General features: G+C 37.0%; 3 protein-coding genes across 3 annotated transcripts in view; 2 read left to right on the top strand and 1 right to left on the bottom strand.

Moving 5' to 3' along the window:
* Positions 1-3,170, top strand: part of LOC104761547 (phospholipid--sterol O-acyltransferase) — a 5,659-nt gene extending 2,489 nt beyond the window's left edge. Inside the window, exons 7-16 of the mRNA XM_010484648.2 lie at positions 410-563; positions 930-1,029; positions 1,209-1,303; positions 1,600-1,651; positions 1,818-1,889; positions 2,051-2,219; positions 2,298-2,402; positions 2,479-2,563; positions 2,665-2,760; positions 2,879-3,170. Of these exons, the coding sequence (XP_010482950.1) occupies positions 410-563; positions 930-1,029; positions 1,209-1,303; positions 1,600-1,651; positions 1,818-1,889; positions 2,051-2,219; positions 2,298-2,402; positions 2,479-2,563; positions 2,665-2,746 (914 nt within the window). The 3' untranslated portion in view covers positions 2,747-2,760; positions 2,879-3,170. The remainder of the gene's footprint in view (positions 1-409; positions 564-929; positions 1,030-1,208; positions 1,304-1,599; positions 1,652-1,817; positions 1,890-2,050; positions 2,220-2,297; positions 2,403-2,478; positions 2,564-2,664; positions 2,761-2,878) is intronic.
* Positions 5,227-6,425, top strand: LOC104761537. Its single transcript, XM_010484637.2, has one exon. It carries the CDS (start codon positions 5,451-5,453, stop codon positions 5,895-5,897), a length of 447 nt encoding a protein of 148 aa, XP_010482939.1. The 5' UTR covers positions 5,227-5,450; the 3' UTR covers positions 5,898-6,425.
* LOC104778552 (long-chain-alcohol oxidase FAO1-like) lies at positions 6,855-9,948 on the bottom strand. Its single transcript, XM_010503006.2, is given in 5 exon segments — positions 6,855-6,972; positions 7,031-7,690; positions 7,808-8,757; positions 9,017-9,292; positions 9,445-9,948. Coding segments are annotated over 5 exon segments (2,235 nt in total). The 5' UTR covers positions 9,676-9,948.

The raw sequence follows: 10,408 nt of genomic DNA, 5'->3' as shown, positions 1-10,408 counted from the left end.
TGCTAATATAGCTAAACCACATGTACACTGACTTTGTTTCAGATTATTATGTGACATACTGACATGCGCTTCTCATGTTTTTTGTTGGCAAGGCTTCAGGGAACTGCTCGGTTGTTGTCCAATTCTTTTGCCTCTTCGTTGTGGCTTATGCCATTTTCAAAGAATTGCAAGGGTGATAACACATTCTGGACGCATTTTTCTGGTGGTGCTGCAAAGAAAGATAAGCGCGTATACCACTGTGATGACGAGGAATATCAATCGAAATATTCTGGCTGGCCGACGAATATCATTAACATTGAAATTCCTTCCACTAGCGGTAAGACTCTGTATATGCATCTGTAACGCCAACAAAAATTAACACCAAGAATGTTCACTCTTATATTTCGTTCCTTTGATGCGTATCCAACAGTTACAGAAACAGCTCTAGCCAACATGACTAGCATGGAATGTGGTCTTCCCACCCTATTGTCGTTCACAGCTCGTGAACTAGCAGATGGGACTCTCTTCAAAGCAATTGAAGGCTATGACCCAGATAGCAAAAGGATGTTACACCAGTTAAAGAAGTACGTGACCTTTCTTTTTGATAAGAAATAATGCTCATCGACCAACACTTGCTGGCTCCTTGTACTTCAACTTTTCTGTTTAAATCTCTAGATCAACTGTACATATGCTTTGTCTATCTTAATATAAGAGAAAAGTGTTATCAGAAACGTTATTATTGACTATCAGTGTGCCCTCTTTTTATATTATAGAATGTCTCTGTCGCTTACAGTTATGAAGGCAAAAAAGGGTTATTTAGTTGATTAATTTTCACAATTGTGTAGTTTGTTCTGACTCTGGCAGGGACTAATAGTGTCAATTGTGCTTTACAAATCTTAGTCAATCTTCAAAATAAAAATTAGATATAACATGCTAAGTGTACTTTGCAGGTTGTATCATGATGACCCTGTTTTTAATCCTCTGACTCCTTGGGAGAGACCACCTATAAAAAATGTATTTTGCATATATGGTGCTCATTTAAAGACAGAGGTATGATGCATTCTCCATATTACATTATGTGTCTGTTGTGTTATTATATCCTTTTTGTTTTGCAAATGCATTCTCCGTTTGTTTGCAAGATCCTTTTTGTTTTATGCTTTTATCATTTCCCTTGCGTCTTATTCTTTGAAGTGTTAAAGATACTAAATATACGAAGCTGTCTGTAATAGGTTGGTTATTACTTTGCCCCAAGTGGCAAACCTTATCCTGATAACTGGATCATTACTGATGTCATTTACGAAACTGAAGGTTCCCTCGTGTCAAGGTAAATTTCCGCAATAGCAGAAGTAATCAGGAATGCAAGGTCTTCTGTGTCCGTCTAGTGGCATGTTATCTTATTTGCATAAGCAAATCTTGAAGAGCTTAAGTACTTTTTAATCATTCCTTTTGAGCTTAGTGGATGGTCAGTGGCTTAAAGAAAGAGGTGTGAAACTATTGCATGAAACATGACACTTATATCAAAAGAACCCACTTCTGAACTTTGTATACTTAGGAGTAGTCGTTCTTTTGAACTTTTTGCTTAAGTAACTAGTTCATATCTTCTTGCTACAATATCTGCAGGTCTGGAACTGTGGTTGATGGGAATGCTGGACCTATAACTGGGGATGAGACGGTAAGCTCAGAAGTTGGGTTTCAAATTATTGTGTTGCAAAACTACTGAAGACTAATAATACAAGATTTGCTTCTGGAACACTGCTTGCTATGTTCTCTAGTACACTACAATACTGACTCTCCGCTACTTTTACTGAATCACTAATTATGAAATTGATCTCTTATAGGTACCGTATCATTCACTCTCTTGGTGCAAGAATTGGCTCGGACCTAAAGTTAACATAACAATGGCTCCCCAGGTACCCTTTTTTAAATTCTTCACCGTAAATAGATTAAACTTCAAGTGCACTTTTCTGGTTATATGTTGAGTCACCAGCAATTTGTCCTTCTAAATATCATATACATCTCAAGAACTCATATAAAGTTACAAGAGATTCTCATTGGGATAATAAAACAACAGCCAGAACACGATGGAAGTGATGTACATGTGGACCTACATGTTGAGCATGAGCATGGGTCAGACATCATAGCGAACATGACAAAAGCACCAAGGGTTAAGTACATAACCTTTTATGAAGACTCTGAGAGCATTCCAGGAAAGAGAACTGCGGTCTGGGAGCTTGATAAGAGTGAGTAACGAACATATGAAAGAAGCAGCACTCAGAGAATCTTGCATTGGTAACGAGCCAATAATCATTTTTGTGCAGCAAATCACAGGAATATCGTTAGATCTCCAGTTCTGATGCGGGAGTTATGGCTTCAGATGTGGCATGACATTCAGCCTGGTGCGAAGTCCAAATTTGTCACCAAAGGTAAAAACAAAATTATTGGCTCTTCTATCATCAGTTCCTGTTGCTTTTGGGTACAAATATAAATACTTTGTCGCAGCCAAGCGCGGGCCACTTAGAGATGCGGATTGCTACTGGGATTATGGGAAAGCCTGTTGTGCTTGGCAAGAATACTGTGAATACAGGTTTTACTTCCCATCCAAAGTTTCTGATCTTATCTATTATTTTGGAATCTGTAATTTACTGATTTGGTTGCTGTAATTATATTGTGAAATCAAATATACAGATACAGTTTCGGGGATGTTCACTTAGGACAAAGTTGTAGATTGAGGAACACATCTGCTAATATGCTGCTCCAGTACATATAAATTTCCTCGTTCAGGTCACATTACTTAACATTTTTCCCACATTATCTTTTTATCGTGGATATATTTTGGATATCACACAAACAACAACAAACTTTAACCAATTTTACTTTCTTTTTTTATAATTTGTTACAGCAAACCTATTCCTTCATCTGCATTTTCCTCTCCCAGTAAGAAGAAAGAAAAAAAGGTTAAAAACGGTCAATTCTTATTGCTCTCTCTATTTCTTACGCAAAGGTATTCTTTTGTGAATTTTTTATATTACGAGCATATGATATTTTGGGTACAGCTAAGAGTGCAGTTACTTTGATCGTCACGGCCTAAGTAGTGTAAACCCATATTAAAAGAATTATTCTTTTTTTCTTCTTCTTTTAACTTCAAGTGCGATTTGGTCTATTCCCTTTCAATAGAGAGAAAAATAACAATTCTGAGTATGTTGTTACTTTTGCTTGGTAGTACCATTTATTCTAGCTTATTGAGTTAGCAAAACCGTATGGAAGACAATGAAGATTTTGGTTGAATTAATGATAATAAACACGACAATGTTATCATGACCACACACAAAAAAAAGAAGAAGACATTGTTATACTTTTCTGACTGAATTATAGAGCGATAGATTATTTTTTTACGATTAAACCGAAATATATCTTTATTTATTTATTTTTATCTATATAGGTATATATTTCATAACAAGTTAAAAGTAATAGTTAAGAAATAAGAAGTAAATATTTTACTTTTTATAGATTTTACGTTTTTTGATAAGCAATTGGGAGAGAGGGAGAGGGAACAAAGCATAATTAGGTGGAAGAATTAAAGTGCTAGGTGGTGTGATGGTTTGGTTGAACATGAGTTTTGAACTTTTTATACGAGAGTTAATACTTTATATATTGATATTAAATGTTTTTTAGTCAATTTTATGGTCCCCCTCAAATTGGGGTCCTTTGATTTTTCTCCATATTTGCCTCCCTTATTAAAAAATAGTGGACATGCATTCGTTCATTTTTCTTGTTTTTTTTTTTTTTCATTTTTAAAACTTGGCATTATTTTTTCAGTCTATTGGATGAAACTATCCAACACACATCAATTTTCATAACTTCGTAAGAAAAGATTAGTTTATATATTATATGATTAACATAATAACTTAAATTCAATCTAAAATACTAAAAGTTACTACTTCTTAAAATGTTATGACAAAAATAAGAATATATATGTATTAATTCATTTAGATACTATCTTTTCTCATATATCTCTACTATAATATATGGGTGATTCTTTCATCCTACATGTCAATTAACTATATACAGTTGGGTTTTCATATGGGTTTTAAATGATTATTTTTGACATTATGGTTTTAAAATATTTAGTGTGATGTTTAATAACTCCTGTTTTAATCGAAACTCAAACGAATTGCAAAATCTGTTGATATAAGGGATTAATAATTGTCATTTTAAATGCTCAACTATTATTATTAGTTTTTTCTTAAGTTGGTCGTTTCTTGAATTTGATTTCTCGTCATCGTTGAAACTGTATAATGTTGAGGTGCTAACAAATAACTAGAAAGTAAACGAGGAAACAGTCTAAACCTTTAACAAATAACTAGCATGTGTGCGTGTTCTGCATCTACATATAGCCACATATAGAAAGAGAAATTTTTACAGGAAAAAAAAAATGGCAAAGTAAAAGAAATTTAATTGTATTGTCGATCTTGTTCAGCACGCATCAAAGCTGCAAGAATTGTTTAGTAAAACTGATATTTTTAATTAATATATTTGAATTCTACCATGTAAAAAATAAACTTAAAAAAATGACTGGTATTTTTTTCTTATAAATGACAAAATCATTGAATAATTAAAAAAATAAGTTTAGTACAAAATTATAAGTGATTGTGTTGTTTAATATAGTTATTGTATACTATATAGATCATGACTTCACACAGATGTTTGATGGATAAAAAATTATAAATCACATAGTAGTCTTTTTTTTAATTTCAGAGTCTCATAAAAATACTGATCAAAACTTTGTTTATGTTTTCAAAACGTAGTCCTCAGTGTTTTGTAGCCAAAATATGGAAATAAGAGGTTCATTCTCAGTAGAAGGATAGAGAATGATCGTGCATATACGTAAATTTTATGTATGAGACTTTTATAAAGATTGGTTGGATTCCGAAACTTGTACTTTTAATAGGTTTATAAAATTTATATCGTACTTCGTATAGCTTTATGCCAAAGAAGCAAAACTTAAATCAATTTGATTCCTTGTAGTTTCTACAACTTTATTTATGAGACTAACACAAAAAAGGACAAATCAGTCTATTTATGTTCAATGGGTAACCCAAAATTGAAGAGAAACGGTAAAGCAAAAAAAGGGCAATCCAGTAAATTCAAATATAATGGCATTAATGTAATTATGTTGAAAAAAGAAGGGTAATCTAAGCCTCCAGCCTCTATAAATTGTTGTAACCTACCCTTTCCCGTGACTTTTCTGTTATCCCCTCTTTCTCATCTCTCTCTCTTTCTCATCTCTCTCTCTCTCTTAAGCGCTCCGATTTTATTCTCTCGCAATAAAAAAATAAAAATCTCGAAACTTTTGAATTTTTTTTTCACCCTCGACTATTTTTTTTTTTGATTTGACTGTTTTACGGGACAGTCAAATATTTCAATTTTTTTAATTGGGTGCTGACGTGGCATGCATCCAATAGAGAAGCACCATGAACACCAAAACTATGCGTCTTCCCCCACGTCGTGTTCTAACGGCGGATAAACGCAAAGAAAGAGACGGCGCCATCTCCTCCGTCACTGATAAACCGCCGGAAATCTCCGTGAAGAAGCTTCCTCCACCGCCGGTTAACCCCATTTCCAGGAAACCTACAACCGCAGGAGCCGAGCCGGTCGGCTCGAACCAGCTGATGTTAGCCGGCTATCTGAGCCACGAGTTCCTAACCAACGGCACACTCTTCGGAGAGCAATGGAACCCGGCTCGAGCCCAGTCAGTCGATCAAAGGAAGGTGAAGCCGAGCCGTAGTATCGAGACGGCTGAGGAAAGTGAGCCGAAACGGAAGAGGTACATGGAGGTTACAAATCTTCTCCGGTCAGATGGGGCCTACCTGCCCGGTATCGTCAATCCTGCCCAGCTTGCCCGATTTCTCAAACTCTGATCGGCGTAGTCCGGCGTCCACGTGGAGTCAGATCATTGGTTTGTCGCCCGGCAAGCGAGACAGCCATAAAACCGAAACCTTTCTCTCTCTNTTTTTTTTTTTTTTTTTTTTTTTTTTTTTAAATCGTCTCTCTGTGTAAAGCTCTCTCTGTCTTCTCTCCTCTCATCTTCTTCCTCGGAAATTGACTGAGAAAGTTTTAGGGTTTGTTGTTTGAGGTAGATGGTTCCGTTCTTTTTTGTACATCAGAAATATCAATTAGTCAATGGAATTATATATTCTCTCAAATCAGAAAGATTGAAACTGTAAATTATTTAACTTTTCTTGTGTTCTTTGATGGATCCACAGTGGATCTTTTATCAATTTGATCGGAGATCGTATTTGATTTATACATGACAAGAATTAAAATTCAAATCTTGATAACTTCTTTTTTTTTTTTCTCTTATAAAAATCTGAACTTGGTCGATTGATCTTAGACATCGAATGCAGTTTTAAGGAGATTTCAATCTCCGGCTCTGGGAAAACAAAAAATAATGGTGATGACCTTTGTTGTATAGACTGTGTCAGTTTTGGATCTCAAAAACGCTATATGCAGAGCTTCTGAATACACACACTTTTCTTCGAAGAAACCGATGATCGTTCCATTGGTGTGACGCGTTTGCGTTTGTACTCAAAAGAGAGATATTTTTCTTCCCAGGTAAAATATCTCTCTCTTTTGAATTGAAGGGGTTACACCTAATGTAGCATAACCAGTTGCTTAGTCTATGTTGTTTTGGCAATACACGTTGAATAGAACAGAACAATGATAAATATTGATTTGAGGTGCTTGTCTATGCTGTTCTGGAAAACAAAATCACAGTGCTGCCTGCTTCTCTTTTATTCAACATCATAGTAAAAAGAAAGAACAAAGATTGAGCATTTCTTATTATTAGTCTTTCTTCTTCTTCTTCATTAACTCGGCTATTCTACNCCTCGTTGCACTGACCATTCCTCTATGATAGCATCAGGTGTTTTTAAGGCTGCTGCCCAGTTTACCACAGAGCCACCTCCGACAGTTGATCCTGCCATGAACCGGAACCTTCCATCATGAGTCATCAACAAGCTATTTGACTCAAACATCTCAAACGTGGAAGGACCCTCGAGTGCNCAAATCTTCCGCCTCCCAGCTCTCTCCTTTCCCATCAATGGCTCCTTCCTTTTCTGTTGCACCCATACGGCAACATCCCATCTGATGCGCTGTGAATGAATGAGTCCAATGCTTACTCATCGACACTACTCCTGCTGGCGCCTCTACCGTTTGCAAAAAAGCCTCTAGATCTTTATGTTTCATTCCATCACACTTTATTCTCTGCCCATCGCTCCTGTATGTGCCCACCTCCGCTGCTCCTGCTGCAGCTAAGATCTGCAGTGCTTGCTTTAACCCAATCGTCAGATTCTCTTCGTCGGCTTTCGTTAATCTGTATTTGACAATGCCCCCTTTCACCTCTCCCACACCTTCATCTCTCACCATGACAAAAATATGAGACGTCCTTGAGTATTTGGCAAGTCTCTCCTTAATGTCTGACCCAGAGACCCACGGGACGAGAGCTGCGAAAGTACCTGGTCCTATAGCAGGAGTCTCCAGTGTGATGTTAGGTGTGGTAGAGTCCATTGGATGCACATAGTACAGTGCAGTCAATATCTCTCCCTCATGAGCTGCTCCTTCGAAGTCTGATTTTTTTTCCGGGAAGTAGCCCCAAACCATCAGGATAGGGTGGATATGGAGACCGCGACCGATGTTTGGATTCTTCAACNTTCTGTATTTTCATCTGTCTGTTCATACATATGAATTAGTAAGAAAAAAGTATGTATATTTCGAGCTGGTTAAAGAATAGTAGTTAGAACCATGATTGGGATTAGAAACACAGCTATGCTGTTGAGCGCATTGCATAGAACCACACATCAAACTAATCACTTCCAGCACAATCATGAAAGTATATATGCCATATGATTCATGTTTGCACCTTTTTAATCTCTAAAGAAACTAAATGGCTTGTTACAGAAACATGCAGAGGAAGATGGAAGACGTTACCCATGTGAAGTAATAGAATNCATTGTTGTTAACTGCATCAACCAGCCAGGTTAAATCTGTCCCTCTTTTGTCTCCAGTTGGGCATCCAAACGAGCAACTACCGCAATAATGTCCGTCTGTTGAGTTCCTTGGCACTGTTGTCACATCCAACCCAAGCTTCTTGCAACCTTTCCGCAGAATCTGGTTCTGAAACCCTTCTCTGACGATTCTCTCAGTGACACCTATCCTCTTGCAGACTCTATCCATCGCTGCCTTATATTTCTCGCTAGAAAATGTTGAAATCCCTCGTTGCACTGACCATTCCTCTATGATAGCATCAGGTGTTTTTAAGGCTGCTGCCCAGTTTACCACAGAGCCACCTCCGACAGTTGATCCTGCCATGAACCGGAACCTTCCATCATGAGTCATCAACAAGCTATTTGACTCAAACATCTCAAACGTGGAAGGACCCTCGAGTGCTGAGTAGTCTCTGGGGACAAAGTAGTTCCCTTTCTCGAGAACTACCACTCTAAGGCCTGACTTAGCTAGGTTTGCAGCTGCAACTCCTCCACCACAGCCAGAACCCACTACCACTGCATCGCACTCGATCTTGTAAGTGTCACTTTCTCTGTCCTCTGTGACTTTAAGACCTTTGTTGATCATACGTTGCTTGATGGTCATCTCATTTACTTTATCAGTCTCGATGATCCCTTTCTCTAGAGGTCTTTCCTTGTGTTTCATGCCCTCGTTTTCATTCATGTCGACGCTATAACCAATTGCATCCCATGCTGGGTTTTCTGTATTTTCATCTGTCTGTTCATACATATGAATTAGTAAGAAAAAAGTATGTATATTTCGAGCTGGTTAAAGAATAGTAGTTAGAACCATGATTGGGATTAGAAACACAGCTATGCTGTTGAGCGCATTGCATAGAACCACACATCAAACTAATCACTTCCAGCACAATCATGAAAGTATATATGCCATATGATTCATGTTTGCACCTTTTTAATCTCTAAAGAAACTAAATGGCTTGTTACAGAAACATGCAGAGGAAGATGGAAGACGTTACCCATGTGAAGTAATAGAACAAGAAGATGGCTTTGATCATCATAAAACCGATTCTTGCTAAAGGGTTATACCACTGTGTGTTCCATCTCTGAAGAACCTTCTCCCTCTTCTCCAGAGAGATTTCAGAAAATTTGAGAAGAAAAGGCCAATTCGCCTTATCAAGACAGACTAACCCGCAAAGCAGCAAGGTCCCCAATCTGAATGTAAGAATTCTCAAAACTATTCTCACCACTATAACTGTCACTGGTATTGCCTTTGTCGCCAGCAGCTCTGCGACCTGTTTTTATCAGTTTATCCGCATTTCACTTGCACATGTAAATTAAGTTGTATATTGGAGATAACGTAAGAAAATATAGCTTTCATCACTCTAACAAAAGCCCTTTATTGAGATGATAGATAAACAGAGAAGGCTAAGTTGGAGAAAAGAACCTCATCTGGTCGAACATGAGGCCCAGAAGAAGACTTGAAGAAAGATAAGAGTGCATCATTGCGTAAAACCTTCAACTTCATCTCAAGATCTAAGCTCTGCAATGGAACAGGAGGCAAAATAGCCTCGCAAATGGCAGAGAGGGCTTGAAGGTCAGATGGCGAGAAGCCATGGCTCACGTTTTCCTGTTTCGTATTCCATCTCAACAAAGGGCTTCCTCTTCTTCCTACCATTTCTTTCTTCACTCTCTGATTTCAGCTTTAAGGTCTTCACTCTTTTCAACTTATAAGAATTCCTTGTTTACACAAACATATATATATATATACATGCGAATGAATTGATTATGGTCTGATCATTTCTCTGCAACAACGTTGTCCGACAATCTAAGGCGGTGCCTTAAGTGTTGGGTAATCGAATAAAAATTATGAAAGGAGTTTGTTTCTTTTTTGAGTTTCTAGATTATGTTTTTGTTGTTTGCTTCAGTTGCGTCTGTGTTGCATCGTAAAGCGAGACCACACACTCTACGTAATATCATATCACGTGTGTGTGTATATTGTATTTATATGCATATATACAGTACGAATACGTATTACGTATATGTGTCTTCAGTCAGGTGTGGGATTTAACGGCGGTCACGTGACAAACGCTGGCATTGTACTGTTGTCACATATGTTACATCACATGTGTTTTTCGGAAAAAATATAGGGAAAGCTGTATTTAGTCTTATATAGTTTTAGTATTTGTTTTGCATATTACAGCCTTTTTTGTGTATTAGTGTTTCAGGTGTCAATAAATGTTTTTATTGCTTTTTTTCGTAAGGGCATGTTTATAGAGAGATCAGTTTAGGGTGTTTTTAGAGTATAAATATTGTGAAAATAATGTAAGATTAGTAGTTAAGAATTTTTGTTAAAAAGTTAGTTATTGGGAAAACATGTTTAAGATCTTAATATTTAATAATTTAATATT

This window comes from Camelina sativa, chromosome 3, assembly GCF_000633955.1.
Source record: "Camelina sativa cultivar DH55 chromosome 3, Cs, whole genome shotgun sequence".
NCBI classification, from domain to species: Eukaryota; Viridiplantae; Streptophyta; class Magnoliopsida; order Brassicales; family Brassicaceae; genus Camelina; species Camelina sativa.
Note: the sequence above shows the minus strand (reverse complement) of the source record. Positions and strands in the feature narration are given on the sequence as shown.

Bases quoted from the DNA above. Each gene is read 5' to 3' on its own strand.
- LOC104761537 (XM_010484637.2), top strand. From the start codon at position 5,451: ATGAACACCAAAACTATGCGTCTTCCCCCACGTCGTGTTCTAACGGCG.